Source organism: Eublepharis macularius, chromosome 6 (assembly GCF_028583425.1).
Source record: "Eublepharis macularius isolate TG4126 chromosome 6, MPM_Emac_v1.0, whole genome shotgun sequence".
Taxonomy (NCBI): Eukaryota; Metazoa; Chordata; class Lepidosauria; order Squamata; family Eublepharidae; genus Eublepharis; species Eublepharis macularius.
The window spans coordinates 130,534,329-130,559,167 of NC_072795.1; the positions used below are offsets into that span (position 1 = coordinate 130,534,329).

At 44.6% G+C, this 24,839-nt stretch overlaps 1 protein-coding gene across 1 annotated transcript in view; it reads left to right on the forward strand.

Moving 5' to 3' along the window:
* PDLIM1 (PDZ and LIM domain 1) overlaps window positions 1-24,839 on the forward strand; it is a 55,188-nt gene that overhangs the window by 12,895 nt on the left and 17,454 nt on the right. Inside the window, exon 3 of the mRNA XM_054982718.1 lies at window positions 14,606-14,690. Coding sequence (XP_054838693.1) covers window positions 14,606-14,690 — 85 coding nt within the window. The remainder of the gene's footprint in view (window positions 1-14,605; window positions 14,691-24,839) is intronic.

Consider the following 24,839-nt stretch of genomic DNA (forward strand, 5'->3'; position numbering starts at 1 on the left):
TAAAACAACATATATAAAAACAGTGCAATTGAAATATTTACAGGTACAAAGAAGGCAGCGCAGGAGTAATCAGTTTATTAATTTCAGTCCGCCACCAATCCACCATATTAAAATTCCTTGCATAGTTGGTTAAAAGAAAGGTCGGTGGTGGCTGCCTCTAGCAGGGAGTGCGTTCACCTCTATTTGGCCAGTAGGGGTCCAGCTCAGCCGCCACCATACGCCTGGTGGAACAGCTCTGTCTTACCGGCCCAGCGGAAAGATAACAAATCCTGCCAGGCCCTGGTCTCATTGGACAGAGCATTCCACCAGGTTGGAGCCAGGCCGGAAAAGGTCCTGGCCCTGGTCGAGGCTAAGTGGTCGAGGTCCCTGGGGCCAGGGGCCACTAGCAGCTGTTTGTCACCTGATCGAAGCATCCTCTGGGGCACATATAGAGAGAGGCGGTCCCGCACATATGCTGGTCCCTTAGTTAATGCTAAGGGCTCAGTCTCTCCCCTTTGGAGTCCCCTTTGGTTGCATGACGAGGGCAGACAGACTTGCTGTTAAGTAAAACAAGATGCTGCTGGATGGCCCACCCCACTACCTGGCATGCCTGCAAGGCCGTTGGCCTCTGCGCTGTTAGAACTGAGGCGAGACACGCGCACTATGTGGCAGGGGGGCTTGTTACTGCCTCATTTCCCGACTTTGTTCCCCTGTTCCGGAAGTCAATTTAATGAGCCAAACCAGCTATTTCTGAGTGTATTTTCCCATTCACAGCCAAGAATCCTGAATGAATAAGGGGGATGAATCCTTCCTTTTTTCCCACTGGCCAGAGAGGGAGGAAGGGGGCCCATCGGACCACAAAAAATCCTGATCAAGGAATTGTGGTGTTGTATAATTGAAAGTCCCATGGCACAGTGGATGTAGTGAGCAGGGCAATCAGAAGAGGATAGTGTGGAACCCAATACAAATCGCACGATAAGAACTTATTCCAAAACTCTGAGGAAGTGCAGTGAGGGGAGGGGGTCAAGTGAGAGACCCTAGGAGAACATGCCATAACACCAGCCTTCAATCTTTCAGGACGCATGCATGCTTTTATGAACAATGTCAACATGATATTGGACAAATAAATGGCCCCTGAAGAAGAACCCACAAAACGGGTGTAGCTAGCAATACGTGTTGGCCGGCTTTATTCCATGAAGCACAATTTACATGCGGAATGGGATGTTCCATCGTTGTTCGTCTGCATTTGAAAGACAACAGAAAAAGTGATTAAACATTTGGACTATTTAATTACATGAAACTTACCTTGAAACTTACTTTCTTATTTACTGGTCTGACAGCGATTGAAGTATATGCTGCAAAAAATTGTGATTAAGCCTTGTTCATTGAACAGAAAAAAATTAATTTTGAGTGTATTGTATCTTGAGGATATGTGTTCAAAGAATGGATATCAATGCTTATGTTTACTCATTTTGTAATTTGCATTGGATTTGAGATATACACTTAAGCACTTGCACTTTAAAACTTTAAAATTTAAAAGTTTGAAAGAAATCTTTGAGTTTAGTCTCTGGTGGAGTTTTCTCTGCTTTTTGACATGGTATGGAAAAGGCTGGCATAGGATGCTTATAACATTCGTTGGAGATGCTTGCTTTAATTGTTTAGGTTGATGGTGATGTCTGTGTACAGAATACAGAATAATTGAAGATTATTACTGGATCATTTTCAGAGATTCTGTGAGTGTCCACATTCCTGGATATACAGAGCTCTTAATAGGCAAGAATGAAAAACTAAAGAATCTTTTGTGTTTCACCAAACGTTCAATAATTCTCTCTTGAAGAACGCTAACTACATCAGCTTATTTGATTTTCTGCTTCTTTTTGGGCCTTCAAATAACTGAGAATAAGTCAATTTAAAACATTTGTATCTTATTTATTTAGAAAATGGTATGCCACCAAATCCTTATAATTAACAACATTAAAAACCCAGCCAGAGGATAAAAACAGCATCAAAACCTTAGTAGCATACAATGATATCCTGCTCTTCCAAAGAGTGGCTAACAAAATAAATTTTTAAAATGCAGCAATTATACCATATATAGCTGATGAAAATAAAACAAAGACTCCATAATAAATTAAAATATCAGTTCCCCAAACCTCAGCAATTTTTAAGTTTAACAACTCAAATAAATCCACCCTGAGCCTGCTTGCGGGGAGGGCGGAATATAAAAACGATAAAATAAAAATAAAATAAATAAATGAATATCTTGGAACCCATTTACTGTTTCAGCAGCAGGCCCTCTGGAACAGCCCAGTGTGCTGAAAACTTTTCTTTGGTGTTAACACCGAAATGTTAGTGGAAACCACACTGTCCGTCTTCAGTAAGGGCATGTTGGCACCTGCTGCTTTTTTCCAGGGCATCTTAGGAGCAGGGAGTGCCCGCTGCGCCATGTCTTGGCTGGCATCCCTGATTCTAATCACGTCCGGGTTTGTGCCAGGAGACATTCACGAGTAGGTAGGTGCCCAGGCTTGCCTTCTCCCCCCTTTTTTATTCCATTGCATGTGTACACTTCAAAGGACAAAGAGAAGCAACAAAAGGTAATTGAGGTGAAGCAAAAAAAAGAAACTGAAGGAGCAAAAATAAGAAGGACCCTTTTGCCACATCCTCATTTCATGACTCCAGTGTGAAGTGAGAGGCTGTCGTCCCCTCCCCTGCATGCTGTCAGGCTATGGATGACAGGATACAGCAGACGGATTTCTGGGCCATTGCCTCAAGACACAGGTTCCTGGTTAAATGACTTTTTATTCAGAAATCAGATCATTTCCATATACAGGTCCACAGCTTACTTAGAAACAAGAAAGCTTCTAGGCAGTACAACTTCCTTGAGAGGAATAGAGGCTTGAGGGAAGTACAGGTCTAAATACTCAAACGTTTCCCTCCTCCCTAACCCACCAGTTTTGAGTGGGAAGAAGTCTGGGAACTTTTGCTGGAGTTTATACATCAGCTAGACAAGACAGAAACGGTAACATTTTCAGACACCCCATTTTGGTGAGCTTCAAAGAAATAGATTACCCAGCTGTGTTCTCAGGCTGGGAGAGGGAGAAACGAAAGAGATGCCCATAGCATTTGCAATATGAAATCAAAAGACAGCAACACAGTATTAGCAGTTAGCATCCCCTAGAATAATGACATGGACGTAGGGGCTACAGACATGACACATCCTCAGGTCCATACAGAGGATTCAGTGATGTCCACAGGTCTTCGCTCATCAATCCAAACTGTACAGCCTTGACTCTTACTAACTAACTACTACTGGCTCAAAGAAGTTGGCACCAACTCTAGTGTAATTGATCATGTTAGACTAGGATGTCACGGATATAACTAGAACCAGAGGAGAACAGTTGCTGAATATGACCAAGAATGTGATAGAATATGCCTTTGCACACACAAACAGGGCTAACTGGCACCATAATTAGACATGCCGCAAAGGGAGTCTAGAGGCCTAAAACGGAACGACTTTGAAGAAGAACATGAAATAACGGAATAATGCAGTTGTATAGCCTCATGGAGATTAGCAACAACTACATTCGATATATATATACCACCTTTCAGGACAATTTAGCACCCACTCAGAGCAGTTTACGAAGTATGTTGTTGTTATCCCCACAACAATCACCCTGTGAGGTGGGAGGGGCTGAGAGAGCTCTGAGAAGCTGTGACTGACCCAAGGTCACCCAGCTGGCTTCAAGGGGAGGAGCGGGGAATCAAACCCAGTTCTCCAGATTAGAGTTTTGCCGCTCCAGATTAGAGTCCTGCTGCTCTTAACCGTTACACCAAACAGGAAGAGCCATCTAACTCATATCACTGTATACAGTGTATTAAGGCCTAGGTGCAGAGGGTGAGAATAGCTGGAATGTCTAACTTCATAGAAGCTGGCGATATTACTCAAAAATAAATGTATTGGTCCAACCTGTGTCAGGTGTCACTTGTAGCTTGGCTCTCTGTTTCTGCTTGGACTATAATTTTTCTCTCTCTTTTCATCTTTATTAGTTACTTACACACGGGTTGTTGCCCTGGCATGGATGCTAGTAGGAAGTGAGTTGTTTTCCTGCTTCCCTCCAGGTCACGGTGCTTCCAAGCATCACTTGGGTTTCCCCCAACTTTCCTGTAACCTTTCCCAAACCTGCTTTGCTGTGATGTTTTGGGAAAGGTCACAGCAAAGCTAGGATGCCTCCCATGTGGGCAGGATTTTCCCAGTCCCACCTGCTTTGGGAAACTTGGTCGTACATTGGTATGTAATGGGGAAAACCACAGGAAAATGTCACTGTGTGGAGCAAGATCACGGAAGTGCAAGAGAATGGTTAAATGTAAAGGGATGGAATGAGACACAGACATTTGGGAGAGGAAGTGCCTTTTGGGCTGTGTACCAATCTATTGCGGCCTGCTCTAGCACGTCTCTGGGGAAAGGTAACATTGCTAAAATATTTTGGATCAGGACATTAACAGTGCAATCCTCAAAAGAGTTACTCCAATCTAAGCCCATTGATTTCAATTGGCTTAGACTGGAGTAACTCTTCTTAGGATTGCACTGTAAATTTGGCCCTTTGTCCAGTCAAAAAAGATTTTATCAATTCACTGCTCAAATACTGATAAAATATTTTCAAGCATTATCTTTAGAACGACATGAAAGCACGTACTCATCAATAGGTTTGATGATGCACTGATTACAGTGTCCTGTGCTCCCACTCAGAAGATAGAATTGGGCAACTAGCATCACTTAAGAGTCCAGTAGCATCTTTATGACTAACCAACTTTATTGTAGCATAAGCTTTTGAGAATCACAGCTCTTTTTGTCAGATGCATCGTCAGCTTTCGAGAATCATAGCTCTCTTTGTCAGATGCATCGTCAGCTTTCGAGAACCACAGCTCTCTTCGTCGGATGTATCTGCTACAATAATGTTGGCTAGTCTTAAAAGTGCTACTGGACTCTTTATTGTGACTACAGACTAACATGGCTAATTCCTCTGGATCTAGCATCACTTAGAAATTCTTTCAGTAAGAAACTGGACCAAAAGATTAGTATGCCTCTTCAAGCTGGAATTTTATGCCAAAAAAATTAAGTTGAAAATAATAAACATTTATCTTGGGGAAAAATAGGCTTGATATTTATGGTAATTACAAAAACCAAACCCATTCATTTATTTATAACATTTATATTCTGCCTTTGCTGCTTAGATCCAAGACAGTTAACAACGTAGCAATACATTGCAAGAATGCAAACAGATAAGTTAATAAACAAGATAAAAACAAACATGCATGTTTAAAAACATAAAATACCCCACAAATTTAAAACAAAGATTAAAAACACATGCAAAGATTAAAAACTGCACAGATTAAAAACAAACATGCAGATTATTTATTATGAGATAATAACATTAACTTTAAAAATGTAATAAATAATAATTTAACTTTATAAGTGTTAGCAAAGTTTCTATGAGTCTGGCTGGTGTCTGTTCAGATCTTTAACTTTTCCTCCTTAGGATCACCAGCCTATGGTAACAGTATTTTTTTAAAAGATGAAATGAAAACACAAATAAAGCAAAGTAACAGCCACTGTTAATAAACAAAGTCTGATTAGAGCTGCCTTCAGTTACAGCTCTTCGGAGTTGCTTTGCTCAGCTGAGAGATTTGCTCTTTCTGACCTTCATAACAAATGATGCCATCACTTGCCGCCAGTGCAGTGGCATTTTTAGCTTTGTGGACTATTTGACAATATTCGACTGCAGTAAAATAATAGATTGTTGACTGACTGCATTTGACAGGCAAATTGACCTGCATGCCTGTCCTTTAGGATAACAGCCCGTCTTCATGTGTGCAGCTTCTGGAGTACGTGGTGAATTGAGAGATACCGATGGATGTGCTACCTTTTGGTCAAGTGGAGGATATTCATTCTTGTTCAGGCCAAGAGGGGCTTAGTTTCTGAAAAAAGCCTCCCAGTTGTCCTTGCTCTGTGACATCTTGAAGATATTTAGGCCTGGTACTCCTAGAATGGTAGACCCGTATCTTAGCTTAATGCTTCTGACAGCAGGTGACAACTGACAAAACCGAATATTCTTCCTAGGAAAAATAATCTTGCACCTGGACAACTAGTTTGTGGAAGAGAAAGCAAGGTTAGATTTCTACTCCCTAATGTCTAGTTTTCTCTGTGCATCAATTTGCGTGCATGTGTTTGTGTGTGAGAAAGAGTAGGAGTTTTGGATCTCGTAAGTCCCTACCTGGAAAATTATGTCCTTTAAAAACACAAAACTTTTGTTTTGAAATGCTAATACCAAAGTGGGGAGATCATTTTTGAATAATGAAGCTGAATGGAGGTTGAAGGGTTAAACCCATCCTTCCCTGCATGATGCTGAGGCAAATTGAGGCTGCATAAGCCTACAATTGGTATTTTACAGACAGAACCAAGTGAGTGATCGTCGTCTGGTCTGTTTGAGCCCTGAGAACTAGGTCTTCATTGTGGTTCTAAGGACAGTTTTAGTGTTAGAGAGATGCTGTGATCAGCTACCCACTGAGTTCCTTGTCAGTGGAATCCTAAGAACACTTTCTCAGGAGTAAGCCCCATTGAATCAATCTAAGGAGGATTCTAAGTAGACCTGCTTAGGATTGCTGTCTGTATGCGTTCTCCTTCCATTCAGGCGAGAGACTCTTATGGAGTACAGTTATCTCATTCTTGTGTAGGGCCAAACTACAAGTGACGCCTGACACTAATTGGACACTTGTCAGCTTCCCTCAAGTTTTGATGGGAAATGTAGGCAGCTTGGTGGAATGTTGGACAAGTGACAGTTGAAAAGTCCATTGGTCAGCAGTCGGGGAGCGAAGCTGCGAGACCAGGATGCCTACATTTCCCATCAAAACTTGAGGGAAGCTGACAGGTGTCCAACCTGTGTCAGGCGTCACTTGTAGTTTGGCCCGTAGACTATTCTGTGTACCCATAAGGGGTGCCAGCCTCCAGAGGGGGCCTGAAGATCAACCAGAAATGCAGCTGAGCACCAGATGACAGAGATCAGTTCCCTTCGAGAAAATGGCTGCTTTGGAGGGTATGGCATTATACCCCGTTGAGGTCACTCCGCTCCTCCATCTCTGTCCTCCCCAGGCTCCACCCACAAAAATCTCCAGGAATTTTTCACCTTGGAGTTGGTAATCTTTACAGGAGCACCATCCATGGAAAGAGACTCTGGTGCTTGGTTTCTGTGGGCCAAAGCAGTCCCTCTGAGGTATCACGGGCCTGCGCGTCTCTCAGCTCTTGAGCCTCCTAGCCGTAATGAAATACAGGAATGACACATTTTGGTCCAATAGGGATATGCAAAAACAATTGTGAAATTTATTGGATGCCAAAAAATTAACAAATGTCTAAATTTGAGGTTCCCTTTCAGTTGGAGGCCCTGGCTAAATGCCTCCTCCATCTGTGGGAAGAAGTTTCCCCTCTGTGTTGGCTTAGTTAATAGATGCGGCTTCCCTCTTTTCCCCTTGGACCCCCCCCCCTTTTTTTTTGTGGCAGCTTCTGCTTAATGTGTTATGTTCTTCCCTGCTAGGGGATTCCCGTAGAGACTATAGCCTGCCAGATAAAGCTGGAGGGCTGGCTTCACAATCCAGGCATTTCTCTCCCTTTCCCTTGGTAGGCTGAAGATGAGCAACTATTGTGCAAGATTGTGCAACAAACACTTGGGGCTAATCTGTAGCCTTGAGGCACCACACAGCAGCTGGAGGTGGGAGGGGCTGCGGCCTGTCCTCTGTGAATTCTTTATCCTGGAAATAGCAGCAAGGAATCTTTTACACACACTTATGCGCTGCGTGCACACGCACAGAGCTTTTCATAACTGACCTTGCAAGGCTCTGGAATGAAGACAGCAAATTCTCATGGCACCTGAAGAGTTTCAGAGATCTTGTACAGAGGCAGAACTTCTGCCAAGAAACAGGCTCGTCTGTGTTTTCGTTTAAATGTAATTGAACTGCCGGAGGCATAAAGGAGAATAGAAGCTTCCTACAGCCGGACAAAACTTGCGCAACTGGCCAAAAACAAAATACTCCCCTTTTGTCTGTTGCCAGGAGGTAGGGGCATTCTGAGGGGGTTCAGAGCAAGGGGCTCAGAATAGAGACTTGTTTATTTATGTTATCTGGGAATGCTGTGAATTCTGTTGACTCACTCCAGCCCTGTCACTTTCCTGGAATTCCCTTTAGCCCTGGGAAAAAACGATGCTGTCCAAGTTGGGCTGACTTGTTGTGCCTCTTTCTGCCTATATATGGGCATGCAATTAGCTTGGCTGGTCTCAGACCCACAATTGCTATTGATGGTTGCTTTTGTCGCTGCATCCTAGAACTGGGGATATTTCAGGGAGCCACTTCCCTCAGAAGCAGAGATCTGAGGGCCAAGCTACACATGACGAATGACACTTGAGCGGCAAGTGTATTTCTCCCTGTTCACTTGCCCTCCACTCAATCCACTTGCCGTTCAAGTGTCATTCGTCATGTGTAGCTTGGCCCATATAGTTCAAATATATTGTGCTCCTGGGACCCAGCTGCCGAGCAAATACCCTAAGACCGGCAAAGCAGTTTCCCCCATTGTTAGTATCCGAGCTGGAAGTCCAATCCCTTGTCCAAACCAACCTTCACAACATAGACGATCCTGGCTGAAGCGTGTTTACCTCTAGAAGGCATCGGTTTCAAATGCTTTGAGGAAAATACACATTTCGCAGGAGATGCGCCGTGGGACCATCTGATGGTTTCTTTGTTTTCTTTTTCTTTTTAAATGAAATATAAGTATCTGAAGACGCGAGCTGTGACTCACGAAAGCCTTGTACCTTACCACAAATTTTGTTAGTCTTGTAGGTCTCTTTTATTTTTTTCTCCTCTGAGGCGAATAGCAGTTGAGGTGGGGAGGGGCAGTTTTGATCAACAAAATGGCGGTGGTGAGGATTAACATGTGCACGCACACCCCAGCTCTAGGTGATGTAGCCATAGATTTGCCGCTTATCTTGGCTGCATACTAAATACACGAAGCTGCCTTATACTGAATCAGGCCTTTGCTACATTAATAACAACAACAATAACATTTGATTTATATACGACCAGGGCTTTTTTTCAGCAGGAACACAGTGGAACGGAGTTCTGGCACCTCTTGAAAATGGTCACATGGCTGGTGGCCCTGCCCCTTGATTTCCAGACAGAGGGGAGTTTAGATCGGAGGGCAATCTAAACTCCCCTCTGTCTAGAGATCAGGGGGCATGGGTCACTGGTCATGTGACCATTTTCTCTGAGGGCGATTTAAACTTTAAAAAACTCCCCCCTTGTTCAAGATGACCCAAAGTGACGTCATTGTGTGGTCCCAAGAATGTGCATGCACTTTGCGCATGTGCATGTGGTACCAGGGACACCACTTCCCGCCAGGAGTTGCCCCCTGTGCTGGCAACCCACTGAGTTCCACCACCTCTTTTCCTAGAAAAAAAGCCCTGTATACCACCCTTCAGGATGACTTAACACCCACTCAGAGCGGTTTACAAAGTATGTCGTTACTATCCCCACAACAACAATCACCCTGTGAGGTGGATGGTGCTGAGAGAGCTCTGAGAGAGCTGTGACTGACCCAAGGTCATCCTGCTGACTTCAAGTGGAGCCGCTCTTCTTATTTGTATCCTCGGCAGAACAGAGTGTCAGGATCCTTGGGGGCCCCTCCAGTGACAGTAATACCATTGCATTGCTGCCTTCTTTGATCTCTCACAATTGCCTTATCATTTGAGACAGCTGCCAGCCACAAAACGAAAGGAAACTTTACTCTTGCGGACATGGGGCAGTCGGCTTCCTTGTTCGGAACTGGATAACTTTTAGCAGGGCTGGGACAGAGAGCCATCATGGCCTTGCCCTTTCCCATTTTTATCCGTGGATGTCAGCCTTCGGAATCTCTCTCTGTACGCGATCTATTTCTTCAATATTAAGGCCACCTCATTCAGAGAAAAGTAGCATACCACAGCACCAAATCTGCCCAGATGCAAGATAGGCCCCTTCTTCAAAGTAACCAGGTGGATTGAATAACTGCTCAGAAGAGGACACCGTGTCACTTGTCATGAAGGGACGATAAGAATGGCGCCTGCTGAAATTCCTTCACTAGTATTCGGCAGTGCTGGAATTTTCCTTTACAGCCGGTCGTTCTGTGTACATGAAAGAGGAGATGTCAAGAATGTCCTACGTTTAAAAGACAGCTGATCTCGGGCCCTTCTTCTGCTGTTCAAGAACATGGAAGGAGCTCGGGATTGTCAACTTCCTTTAACGTTATATAGTAAAAGACGCATATGAATAAACCATCTTCAAGAAATGTAAGGAAGTCCGGAAGTTCCAACAGGATCTAAAATATTTTCATTTTTATCCCCCCCCCCCAATTATTTTGGTCATTTTTCTTCACACTGGACATCTCTTACTCAAAATAGGTAGATCTCATGATTACAAGAGCCATTCTTTCTGGGTTGATCCTCTTCTGTTTCCCAGGATTTAGCTCATACCAATCTAGCAGCTAACATATGAAGGAAAAGCTTCTCTTTATCCCTTAAGACTCTCCTTTTCAGAGTTTATTACCATATAGGTCTTTTAAGATGGTAGATTTCATTTCATGTAAGTCCAGTAACAATGTCAAAAATTGCCTTTTTCCTGCCCGTATTCCTATCATTAACCATAACTGTTTACATAATCCTCAGTACTATATAGTTAAATAAAAATATGACATCAAGAAGATAATTTTAGATGGGTAGCCATGGTGGTCGGCAGCAGGGGTCATTTAGTAGAAAAAGAGCGGGAGGAACTCATTAGCATAACTCATTAGCATATGCCACACCTCTTGCCATCACCGGAAGTGTGTCATTAACATAACTGATTTGCATATGCCACACCCTCTGACATCACCTATTCTGGCTGTTTTGGACCCAATCCTGGCCATTCAGAGCTGAAATTGGCCCCAAAATGGCTGAAAAGGGGCCCCAAATGGTCAGGATCGGGCAGCTGATGAGTGGGAGAGTGATCCACCACCTATCAGAGGCCCACTAAAGGCCGTTTTGGCCCCAATCCAGGCCAAAATGGGCCCCAAATGGCTGAGAGTCAGGTGGGCAGGGCCATCTGACCTGTGACTTCTTTGGGGAACTGCCAGAACTGCGTTCCTGTGCATTCTCTCTCGAAATGAGCCCTGGTCTGCAGTCGAACAGCAGGCTTTGATTTCAGAGGCGCCTTAGAGATCAACAAGATTTGCAGGGTGTAAGCTTTCAAGAGTCAAAGCTTCCTTCCTCAGATTGAGCTGCTGTAGCATGGTGGTTAAGAGGCTAGGCTGCAAATCAGCACTCTGGTGGTTCAAATCCCACTACTGCCATCGGCTCAATAGGTGGCCTTGGGTAAGCCACTCTTCTCAGCCCCAGCTCCCCCCTGTAATGCTCTAAGTGGGGCACTAACCTACCTAAAAGAGCGGTATATAGCCACAGTTATTATGTTATCTGCAATATGATACAGTTTTTTCACTCAGTATGGACATTCCCCATATATATTTTCAAATACTAATTAACAGTTCTGCCTTTAAACTTTATCCCCAGGTCTGCATGTGAACTGATCTCTTCCTTTGTCTGTATGTAACATCTCCAGATACGTTTGTGACACCAGACACTTTGGTATCTTCAACTACATGTTTTCAAACTGATTTAGTTAGTTGGGACAGGACATAGAAGGCTACTGAATAGGGTCGCCAGGTCCCTCTTCCCTCCCATAGGGAGGGGAGGGGGAACCTGGCACTTACCTCTTACTGGTCGTGTGTCTCCCATTGTGTGCACACAAAGAGTTCTCCTGCTTTCAGTGCATGCACAATGACGTTATCTCCGGATATGACATCATTGCGCCAGAAACGCAAGCACTCCTGCACTCTGCGCGGGGCCAGTTTGGCCCGTTTGGGCCCCAAGTGAAGCACGGGAGCGTTTTCATGGCTGGCGTGATTACATCACTCCCAGAAGTGATGTCATCATCCCCCCAGTAGCACATGTACCATGTATGGTTCCAGGTGCCTTCCAGTGGTGGACAACCTCCAAAGGGCTTTCCACCTCCTGCTAATCACTGGCAGCTCAGCGGGCAAGGAGTCAAATCCCTGGGAGTTTGCCCGCCACTGGTGGGCACTGGGTAACCCTACTGCTGAAGGAAGGGAAGGGGAAAATATCCACAAGCAGAAGGGTGGCAAGAGAGAACTCATTACATCTACAATATTCTCAAAGGTTTCAAGAACCTTATTGAACACGTGAAGCTGAAGTCAGACTCTTGGTCGGTCCAGTACAGTATTATCTACTCTGGCAGGCAGCAGCTCTCCAGGTTTTCATTCAGGGGTCTTTCACATCACACCCTACTTGAATCTTTTGGGTGGAAATGCCAGGAATTGAACTCAGGACCTTTTGCACACCAAACAGATACTCTAACACAAAACTCCCCTCTGTCTGGAGATCAGGGGGCGGGGCCATGTGCCATGTGACAATTTTTGCTGAGGGCGATTTAAACTTTAAAGAACTCCCCCCTTGTTCCAGCTGACCCAAAGTGATGTCATTGTGCGGTTCTGAGTTCCACCACCTCTTTTCCCAGAAAAAAAGCCCTGATCACATAACTATACAAATTATTATTGGGGCAAGCAAAAGACACTGGCGTAAAATGTATTCTTCTCCGTACATTTGCTGATTTTACCTTCTAAGCTTTCCTTCCCAAAGCCTTAGTGTTAAATACAGATCAGATTCCTTTCTTTATTGGTCAACTGTTCCTCCTAGCAGTATTTACGTAGAGGACTGTAAGAGAAGGCAGTAAGGCTAAGGACAAAGAAACGGTCTGCCTTCTACCTTCCAAGTGCAGAAACTATTCCTTGGCAGAGCATTGAGATAAACACTGAACAACTAGTTGTGATCTGCATCAACCTGTTCTGGATTGTTTTTAGCTTGCTCCTCTTATACCCTTTAAATGAATCCCCATAGGTAAAACGTATGTGAAGGGGGGAGCTGAAACAATCGCCCCAACCTTTCCTATGCAGTAGTTTAAGACCATTATTCTCCCCATAATTGTTCTTTCGTTTTTGCCTTCCATCCCTTTTCTCCCCGCGGCTTCGTCTTTTCTCCGTCTCCTTATTTATTTATTCATTGATGAAATTTCTGTTCCGCCTTTCTGCCCAACTAGAGTAACCCAAGGCAGCGACCATCAAACGTTTAAAACATCTCAGCATTAAAAACATTAAAAACAAAGTATATGATCAGTAATTCAATAAAAATATATGAATGCACATAACACACTGGGAAGGAGAGTCAATAATAGTTATTGCAAGTATGCCAGATAGAGCCAGGGCAGTGATAGAGGGAGACGGATGAATCTCTTTGGGGTGGAGTTGCCTGGTCCCCTTACCTCCTAGTGGGAGGAGGGTCCTAGCACTCCCCATTTGTTCCTGTCTTTGTGTGTAACCTCTGGGTGGGCCTGGAGATCTCCTGCAATTACAGCTGCTCTCTAAACTACAGAGATCAGTTCTCCTGGTGGAAACACGGCTGCTTTGGAGAGAGGACTGTATGGCTTTACATCCCTGCCAAGCTCCCTGACTCCTCAAATCACATTTCTTTGGGACCCACCCTCCAATCTCCAGGAATTTCCTAACCCAGCATTGGCAACCCTCCCTAAAGAAGTGCTATTTAAAAATATAGATTTTTTAAAAAAGACAAGATTCATAGGAAATGATTGGATTTAAAGCATTTTAAACTTCATTGGCCCTGTATAGATTGGTGGGCACGCAGCTGTTGCCCTAGAATGCCTGTTTGAACACCCTATTTCTAGTTTACAGTATGATGGCCATGACTTTTGCACTGTGTATGTGTTTATTTATTTATTTAAAATGTTTTAATCCCATCTTTCCACTCAATTAGAGGTCTCAAGGCAGTGAACTGTTGAGAGCCAGTCTGGTGTAGTGGTTAAGAGCGGCAGGACTCTAATCTGGAGAACCGGGTTTGATTCCCCACTCCTCTGCTTGAAGCCAGCTGGGTGACCTGGGGTCAGTCATAATATTAATATTAATATTAATATTAATATTAATATTAATATTAATATTAATATTAATATTAATATTAATATTAATATTAATATTAATATTAATATTAATATTAATATTAATATTAATATTAATATTAATATTAATATTAATATTAATATTAATATTAATAAAAAGATAACAAAATCAACTGTAAAAAACAATACACACATGAATGTAAAATAGCAGTTAAAACATAAACAAGAAGGAGGGTCTGTGTTCCCTCTCCCCCAGGAACAGGATTTGGGAGGATTTTAGGCTGCTGTAGGAGCGGGGAGGTAGGAAAACGATGCTCCTTGGGTAGAAATCCCTGTACCCATGGAAACATAGTTTGAATCCAACCTGGATATACGTATGAATGAATAACAATATGCAGGGAGATCCCTTGACTAACCCAAGAGCTAAAAACTGTTGTCGTTCCAGTTACAGAGAGCAAGTATTTATGTTTACTAAAACCATTAGAAATTATAGTAAATCTGAATAATAGAGTTCACCATCCAATGTTCCATTTTGCAGAACGGAGTCAAAAATCTGGTCCCCCTTGGTTACAGAAGAAGGGAAGACCAATCCATACAAGATGAACTTGGCTTCCCAGCAGCAGGTGAGTAGCAAGAATTATGCCCTGTTCCTTCTTCCTAGCCCTTGCCCTGTGCAATCTGGAGGCAGCGTAAATCCCTCTGTTAGAACTGCTGTTTGTAGTCGATTATCAAGAGGCAGGTGAACGCTGGGACGACGCATGTCGGTACCTGATACAAACGGAGTCGAATGGGAATTCACTAGATTCTTAAATTGCTATCTGCATCAGAAGAAACTGATCCAGTAGCGATAGTTCCATATGTTAGCAGGAGAATCTGAAGCAGATTCCTGTATTTTGCATTTGATGTTCTAAGCAGCCCGGTAAACAGCAGAGAGCCTGAAAGGGAATGCGTATGGGAGTGGATTACAAAAACTTTGCACTGATGCAAGGCCCAGTCTGTGGCCTGCTCCTTTTCAAGCTCTGTGCCTTAAGGGACAGAGACAACTGCGGGTTTGTTCTTTTCCGAAAAGTCCCCGTATCGCCTGTTTAGCAGCTTCCTGTCGGGATGCTATGGGCCTACTGATAGGGCAGCCAAATTTAGGGCATTCTGCGAAAGACCAGAGAACTGCATTTGAGATAATCCTGCTATTAATTGTTTTGTGTTATTACAGCAATGGGTGATCTCCCATCCTAGAGGATGTTCCTAGAGGTTGTGGGGGAAGTTGGCAACCTCCTTCCTGGTAGCGTATGGGATCATTTGAATTCTGCCTCATCCGTTCAGGAGCTGGTTGCTTGGCAGATTAGAAGAAGGGGCACGTTGGCCCAAATTCTGCTTAGTTTATTTGTTTGGCCATTTACACTTGTTACAGCAAATATAGTTGAGAGTTGGAATGTAGAGTTGGCAGAAGTCTGGCAGGATAGTGAGTCTCTAGACCAGCAGTTCCCAGTCTTTTTGATATGGTGTCCCACAAGTTATAACAACAGTAATAACATTTGATTTATGTACTGCTGTAACACCCACTCAGAGTGGTTTACAAAGTATGTTGTTATTATCCCCACAACAAACACCCTGTGAGGTGGGTTGGGCTGAGAGAGCTCTGAGAGAGCTGTGATTGATTCAAGGTCACCCAACTGGCTTCAAGCAGAGGAGCAGGGAATCAAACCTGGCTCTCCAGATTAGAGTCCTGCCACTCCTAACCACTACACCAAACTGGTGAGAGCTGCTGTAGCACAGTGGCTAAGTGGTTTGACTGCAAATCAGCACTCTACTGGTTTGAATCCCACTACTGCCATGAGTCAGTAGGTGGCCTTGGGTAAGCCACTCCTCTCAGCCCCAGCTGTATTGCAGGGATAATAATAACACTAACTTGTTCACCGCTCTGAGTGGGGCACTAATCTAGAAGAGCGGTATATAAGCGCAGTTATTATTATTAAATTTACTTTGTATGGTGACCTATCTGAGGCTGGCCCAAGAGACAGAGAAGGTGTTTGGGAGAGAGCGCACCAGGTTGAGGAGGTGCAGAAGATGGTGGCAAAGAGGTGGGTGGCAAGCGGCTCAGTGCAGTCCATCTCCCACAGCAGGCAGAAGGCAGCAGGCACTGCTGGGAGCTGTTCAAGAGGCTCGGCTGTTGAAGGAGCAGCGCCAAGACAGAGTCTATGCTCGCACATACCTCTTTCTCTCCTCCTCTTGCTTTTCCATGCGCTGAACCACTCCCACCTACTCTCCAGTCTTTCCCCCTCTCTTACCACCTACTATGGTAAAGTTACTAGTTGCCAGACAAGGCCCCCCCCCATTATTGTTGCAAAGAGGGAGGGCAAGACGAGAATGTGAGAAGCTAGAAACGAAGGAGAGAGGGAGCAGGGTGCAAAGAGCAGGAGTTGCTGTTAGGAATGGCTGGCTTTGACCCACAGGTCCTGGCATAGGGGCAGAAAAGCTCCACCCCTTGGCTCAGGTCCAGAGCACCTGCTTTGCAAGCGGAGAGTCCTGGATTCAATCCCCAACACCTGTTAAAAGGATGAGGGAGTGGGTGATGTGAAAGACCTGTCCCTGAGATCCTCTAGTCTGAAATAGTAGAGTCCAGTAGCACCTTTAAGACTAACCAACTTTATTATAGCATAAGCTTTCGGGAACCACAGCTCCCTTTGTCAGATGCAACTTTATTGTAGCATAAGCTTCCGGGAACCACAGCTTTCTTTGTCAGATGCAACTTTATTGCAGCATAAGCTTTTGGGAACCACGGCTCTCTTTGTCAGATGCATCTGACAAAGAGAGATGTGGTTCCCGAAAGCTTATGCTACAATAAAATTGGTTAGTCTTAAAGGTGCTACTGGACTCTTTACTATTTTGTGACTACAGACTGACATGGTTAACTTCTCTGGATCTCTGCCTCTAGTCCGAGTGGATAATACTGACCTCGATAGACCAAATGTGTGACTCAGTAAAAGGCAGATTCATGTGTTCACTAGCCTGAAAATCCATTGATTTATGCAAAGGCCGTACCATGTTTCCCTCCCCTTTCTGTTCTAGCTTGTAGGAGTGGGTGTGGTTGAATCCAGAGAGCTACGAGGAAGGGGATGACAGGTATTCCATCTTTGGCTTATGCCTTAGGGGACACATGCTAAAATGGCATAATAAAGCAGCTACCTAGCTATCCCTGCTCGGCGCTATGGATTGTAACAAAAATACTGTCATGGCAAAGGGCAGATTCCCACATCATGTCTATTACTCTTTGGCTGGTTTCAAGTGAAGTCTTGTGAGACAGCCAGGTCTTTTTTCCAGGGGGAATATGGTGGAACGGAGTTCCGGCACCTCTTGAAAATACTCAGCAATAGTGCTTGTAAATAATACTATTTCAAAGAATCCCATGTGTTTCTTCCTCATTTCCCTCTTGAGAGTTCTGCCACCTCTTTTCCCAGAAAAAAACCTCTGGAGATAGTGATAGCAAATAAAAAAAACACAGTTTTTTGGACTTTCCTATCATCTGACCCTACAACCTCAGTGCTTTTCAGCAGAGGCAATTTCCATATTCAGCTGTGAATTGTCAAAAGTTATAAAGTGGTGAGGTTCCTATGTTTATCTGGCCAAGGATCCTCTTTGCTTGTGGAGTAACAGACACTCCACACGGAAGCCTGTTTGTATGGAAGCTACAGTAATGCAGTCTTCCCCACTGGTTTTTGATGGAGAAGGCTGGCCAGAATCAGGGTTTTGCATAGAGCAGGGGTGGCCAAACTGCGGCTCGGGAGCCACATGTGGCTCTTCTAAACATATTGTGTGGCTCCTGCAAGTCTCTTGAGTATTGCTGTGGCCATACGTTTTAGTTTAGTTTAGTTTATTTCCCTCTCTCCCTTTCCTCCTTTCTTTCCATATCTTTCCTCCCTTTCTTCTTTCTTTCCATGTCTTTCATATTTTCAACAAAAATGTTGGGGTTGCCAGGTCTGACTCAGAAAATACCTGGGGACTTTGGGGGTGAAGCCTAGCAAGGATGTGACATCACTTTCGTGATGTCACTTCCAAGTCAAAGGTCAGGTGATGGCTCTTCCACCCCTTCCAATGATGTCACTTCCAGCATACTATACCAAAACCCCACCCCTTCCGGTGATGTCACTTTCAGGACACTCCCCCAAACCCACCTCTTCATCTGAAGTCACTGCAATGCATCATGTCATGTGGCTCTCAAACATCTGACATTTATTCTATGTGGCTCTTTCATTAAGCAAGTTTGGCCACCCCTGGGATAGAGCCTCTTAGGTGCATAGGAGCACATGGTAGATGTGAAGCTGTCTTATACTGAATTAGGCTGTTGACCCATCAAGGGTCAGTCTTGTCTACTCAGACTGGCAACAGCCTTCCGGGGTCTCAGGGGGAGGTCCTTCAATCACCTACTACCTGGTCATTTCAACTGAAGATGCTAAGGATTGAACCTGGGGCCTTCTGCACGCTAAGCAGATGTTCTACTGCTGAGCCATGGGATCCCACTTCTGTGCCCAATGAAAAGGCTTTTCAGCCAAGTAGGTATGAGTTGGTTCCCTAGGGGATGGCATAGCTTCATATGTGAACCAGCTCAAGTGCAGGTTTTATGGATGGGGAGATAGTGGGCATGTCAGGAGCCCAGAAGGGCCAGCAGTCCACCCTTTCTACTCCATAGTTTGGTCATTTTCCTGAACCTCCTAAGAGCAGGAGAACCAGAACGCATTTCGGAAAATATACTTCATAACGGGACATGGTGGGGAGGCGTGAATCGAAGGACAAGGTCATTTGTTTTTGTTTCAGCCCTCCTGCCGTCAGAGGAAGGAAATGACTGTGAATTTTTGGAGTCCTGGCTCAGCTCTTCTTTCCTCCTACAGCTCAAGTTCAGCACATGTTTATACTCAGTTTTCATGTGTGCGCGCATGCCATACAAAGGCGTGCTTTAAAGCTATCTTGATAAGGAAAATGTAGACAATTCCTTAGCATTGTAGACTGTTTTTCTTTCTTTTGGGAAGATGTTTTAGACCTGATGGTTCAGCGGGTGATACAAGTGGGGGGGTGTTTTGGGGGGAAAGGGAATGGCATTTAGAAGAAAGTTGGAAGCAGAGAAATCTCTGTGGGTTGATCAGCAAGTGCGCACATGCGAAATGACCACACTGGTTGGCTGTTTTGTACAAAACCTGCGTAATGGGGGCCCAGTTTCATAGCTGGCACTACGGTTAGTCTTATACCGATAAGGGCAGGGCTGCCAAGTTAGATTTGCTCGTTTTCTTTGTGGAAAATATCCCTCTTCCTAAAAGGATTTCTCACCATTGTTCTGTGTGTAACACACACTCCCAGAATAGTAGTTTGGGAGTTAGAGAACATTCCCCCCCCCCCCACACACACAGCACATCATTTAACCTGAGGAGTTCATTGCCCCCAGGAGGTGGAGAAGGCAACTGCCAATTCAAATGCTTTTTTTACAGTTTCATGGATCTTTGATCCAGCAGAGTTAGAGCCTTGACAGCCAAATCAGAACTCGTGGTTCAGAGGAAATGTAACATGAGTGCCTGGTGCTGGGGTTAATGGAAAAAGAACGGCTGCCACCATGACGTCCTCCTTCAAGACTTCTTATATAGAATTCTGGGAAAGATTTGATTCTGGTACTGCCCCTGAAAGTAAATGCAAGATGTCACTTAATGATCAAAATAATTTCCTTTGGCACCCAAAATGATGCAAAGGAGGAAGAAAGAAGTCCACTCTTTGATATTTGGATATGTGGCCTTTTTTCAAGGTTAGGCTGTGAGTGCAGCTTTGGAGCCCAACTACAAGAGATGAATTACACGAGGACTGGCACGTGAAAGGAGTCACAATGTTAGCCGGGAAGCTGCGTTCTAAAAGAGATCGGAAGGCTTTGTCAATTTCCCCTCTCTACAGAGCCGGCAAAGATCACTCTTCAGAGGGTTTGCTAATTTCCTCTTTGCCTCCTGAAGGCTCCGTCTAGGAGGCAAAGAGGAAATAAACAAACCCTCTGAGGAGAGATATTTGCTGGTTCTGTAGAAAGGGAAATTGACAAAGCCTTCCGATCTCTTTTACAACTCAGCTTCCTGGCTAACATTGGGACTCTCTTCACATGCACATCCTCGTGTAATTTGTCTCTTGTAGCTTAGCTCTTAGTCTCAGAGGAGGAATGAAGTGGATGTGTTGGTGTAGACAAATGCAAGCTTTGCTGTTGCACAGAACTCCAGCTCGGGCTGCTTCACACTTGAGTGTAGTGATCAGTAGCCTGAGCTGACTGCTGGTTACCTGAGACCCTGTCTGACTCTACATTGGCTAGAATTCTTTTCTGGGATGCACAACAGCTCAAAGCATGTGGCTGATCTGTGTGAAGAGCTCTGTGCTGTGGTTTGCATGTGGCCGTGCACACTGGAATATGTACCGTTTTCAGTCTCCTGGGCTTTCACTGTGCTGATATCATCTGGTGCTGTAATGTCTCCCTGTAGGCAAACAATTGTGTCTGTTGCAATAGATAAACAGTCCATTCATTCTCCAGCAGCGCTCGTACTTCCAGTGGGCCATGCCAGTACTTGTGGCTCTTTATCTGTGTACTCTCTGTTACCAAATCCAGAATCTGGAATGCCTGAAGCAGGGGGCTGAACAGCGCAAAGCTTCTTTCCTTCCTTCCAGCCACATTTTTTTTTGCCCAGGCTTATGTCATGGCTGCATTAATAGAGGCCACTGCGTCGACTTTCCCAAAGCTTTTCCTGTTAACAAAAAGCCTGCATGTCACATTCTCTAGGGATGAGGTAATTGTTGCTGTTTTGTGTATCTGTTCCCATGGAAATATGAGAATCTAGAAAATGGGTGTGTGGTTTAACCTTTGATAAAGTCGGGTAAGCTGTTGGCAGGGCTTCTGAGACAAGAGGTATGTGGTGCAACAGCCTCCAGGATGAGACACATGGTGAACTTTGCTGGCTTTGCATTCATTCATGGCTTCTGTTTTATTGCATGAATGTGAAATCCTAAGGATACCGAGGGAGCAGGGCTTTTTTTCTGGGAAAAGAGGTGGTGGAACTCAGGACCACACAATGATGTCACTTTGGGTCAGCTGGAACAAGGGGGGAGTTTTTTAAAGTTTAAATCGCCCTTGGCGAAAATGGTCACATGGCCGGTGGCCCCGCCCCCTGATCTCCAGACAGAGGGGAGTTTAGATTACCCTCCGCAGTGCGGAGGGCAATCTAAACTCCCCTCTGTCTGGAGATCAGGGGGCGGGGCCACCGGCCATGTGACCATTTTCAAGAGGTGCCGGAACTCCGTTCCACCGCGTTCCTGCTGAAAAAAAGCCCTGCAAGGGAGGAAGCGCGAAGCTACTAAGATTGGTTTGACCCTCCAGCTGGGAAACATGTGGGACAGGGACTTCTCACTCAGTTTTCAAAATATTCGGAACCTTTTTCAGTTGGACTTGGATGGAGACCTTTTTGATGGGTTGTATCATACTTCTTTGTGTTTGGGATTAGTAAGAGGCCTGATGGGTTGACTGTGACTTTCAGGAAAACCTAATTGGTCGAGTGGGACAATAGACCCCAGTAAGGATGCAGCTGGAACAATTTCCATTTCTGCTTTGGTTCATTTAAAGAAAGCCCCCCACCTTCTTGTTTTAAGTGGGTTATTCAAACCATTTATTTTTATGATTCGGTTCTGTTTCCACTTACCTTGTTTTTAGTGGGAAATAGGTGGGGCTGCCACTTAATTGGGATGAAATTTTCAGAGATGTACTCATAAAACCATAAGGTTGGAAGGGACCTCCAGGGTCATCTAGCCCAACCCCCTGCACAATGCAGGAAATTCACAACTACCTCCCCCCCACCACCACACACACCCAGTGACCCTTGCTCCATGCCCAAAGATGGCAGAACACTGTCAGGATGCCTAGTCGAACTGGCCTGGGGAAAATTGCTTCCTGACCCCTGTAGACCAAGCCATTGTTTAATTAACTAAAAAGAGGCTGCTTGTCTGTTCCCCCCCCCCACCTATCAGAGCTAATAGCAGCTACGTGGGAGTGGTTTTTTGTAACTGAAGAAGTAGCTGGGAGTAAAGGTTAAAACCTCCCTTGCATCACTACATATGACTAGCTTTAAGGAAGAGTTCCCAGAGCCTCGTAGCTGATCAGTCACATGCATAGCAACTGGTTTGATCCTAACTCTGCCTGCCTGTCCCTGTCTTGGCCGCTGTCATTTTTTGCGGTGCATACACATTGCAGGGAGAATGTGGTATGCCATGGCTGCTTAGTATCTGGGCTGAGGACAAGGGTGGTATTTGCCTCTGCAGTGTTTCCCTGCCTGTATGCCAGCATGTGCAAGCGAAACGTTTGCCTCTGTGCCTGGCAGGCATTGCACCGGTGAAAACAAAAGAGCAAACAAGAGCCCTGGTATAGAATTGGTCTTCAAAGACCTCCCTGCATCAAGTGTGCCAGCAACGCAACTGGTATAAAGCAGTAATTTGGAAAAGCAGATGATCCATGTGTTCCTCTTCTGTGGCAAGATCTGAATGGAATTCTGTTGGCAGGAAAACATCTGTAACAGTTACATATCTCCTAAGTGACCCCTCCCTTTAGAATGCTAAGCACCAGGTTACAGCCAAATCTGAAGATTTCCCCAAATATTACCACCTGTCAGTAATTTTTTTAGTTTGGATTAGTTGTAATGGTATAACAACTGGGACATTTTTGCACATCTCTAGTTCCCAGTAGCCTGGTGCTGATCACACATAAGGTATGCTTATAAAGCAATAATAATGCTTAGCATTTGTAAAGTACTTTTTAAGTTTTCAAAGTGCTTCGCATGCAGCGCTGTGCTGTAATCCTAATAACAGCGGTGTAAAGTGAGTGTAAACCTCCCATTGCCAATGAGCAGGGGTCATTTTGTAGAAAGGAGGAGGAACTCATTAGCATATGCCACACCCCTTGACATCGCAGGAAGTGTGTCATCGGCATAACTGATTTGCATATGCCACACCCCCTGACCTCACCTATCCTGGCTGTTTTGGACCCAATCCTGGCCATTCAGGGATGAAATTGGGCCCAAAATGGCAAAAAGGGGCTGAAAATGGCCAAAAAGGGGCCCAAAATGGTCAGGATCGGGTTGCTGCTGAGCGGGAGAGTGATCCACCGCCCGTCAGAGGCCCGATCCAGGCCGTTTCGGCCCCAATCCAGGCTGAAACGGGCCCCAAATGGCTGAGAGTCAGGTGGGCGGGGCCACCTGTCATGTGACCTCTTTGGGGAACTGCCAGAACTGCGTTCCTGCGCCTCCCCGCTCAAAATGAGCCCTGCCAATGAGAAAGCCGATGCAGAGACTGCTGGGAGGATCCTACCTGCAACCGCGCTGTCTTCAGGGCAGAAAAAAGGCTGGAACCAGAAACTCGCTCCCTGCTGAACTAGTTTGCAGCTCAAACTCTTAGCTACTGTGCTACACCAGTTCTCACAACAAAACTATACGTCAGTTGAGGGTGGAAGCCATTTGGACTTCTACCGTAGAGTAATTTCTAAAGTATAGTCAGGATCACTCCCCAGTAATGAGCAATGCATGCAACTATCTTACTAGGTGGAAAACTTTGTTCCCATTTTCAGTGTGTGGTGTGCTGCTAGAGTGTTGTAATAAGGATGACCACAGCTAGCCTAAACTGACTTGACTCCACCCCTGCCTTCCTAGTGAAGTGAGGGACTTGCTATGCCCTAAAATATGGACTCATTCTGTTGCTATGGAAAGAAGGCGTTAATTCTACCTGGCTCTCATTCAGTAGCCTAAAATGGTATTCATAAAACTATCTGGCTAGAATAAGGTTGCCAGACTTCTACTGTTGTGGGAGAATTTTTTTTAAAAATGCTGGCATTGTGCATGGCATGACCACTCTAGGAATTGCTGGAAACTCCATGGTTTTACCATAGAGTTTCTGGTGATTCCTAGAGTGACATGACGTCACTTCTGGCTTTTCCTGGAAGTGGTGTTGTGTGACCCCTCCCTCTCATACAAGTTTCTGTTATTTACTGCCAGTTGCATGGCATGGCAACTCTTCGTTAGAAGCATGTTCATAAACAGCTAAAAAAGATGGGACCTATGATTATGTTGGCATACTGTCGAACAAAGGTGGGGAGAAGGGATGGTTGTGCTAGCCACAGAAACGGCTCCATGTGAGGCAGTGGGTAGCTCCATTCTCTGCTCCTGGTCCAAAAGAAGTTCCAGGGCTATGCTTTGGCCTGGCCTGACTTCATCCCTGCCTTTGTAGTAGAGTGAGGGACCTGCTGTGGCAAGGAAAATGATCTGATACCTCTGAAAAATGAGGGAAAATACCTCCTAAAAGGTGTGTTTGCACATTAAAAGCAATATTAAACATACACAGATGCACACTTCATCCAAGTCTTCATCATACACAGCTTCAGAGATATTGAGGTATGGCTTCTGTGAAAATGGGGAAAAACCCTTAGAAACACCAACGTATGAAGAAAAATGAACAGACAAATACCTCGTGGAATCTGCTATTTAAACAATATTTGGAATTCTGATATTTGAAATTAATAAAGAAAAAGTAGGGGAAACCTGTTTTCTAAAAGACGACTTTAGCCATGGAATTATCCAACCATGTAGAAAGACCCAAATCTTTACCACACATAAGAAATGTGTGGCGGGAAAAAAATGATGCCATCTTTTTGGTAATACAGATGGCCAAGCAAGCAGCAATTAAAAAAAAAACCTGTGGCTGGTTGTCTGAATTTGCCATTTAGAAACTAC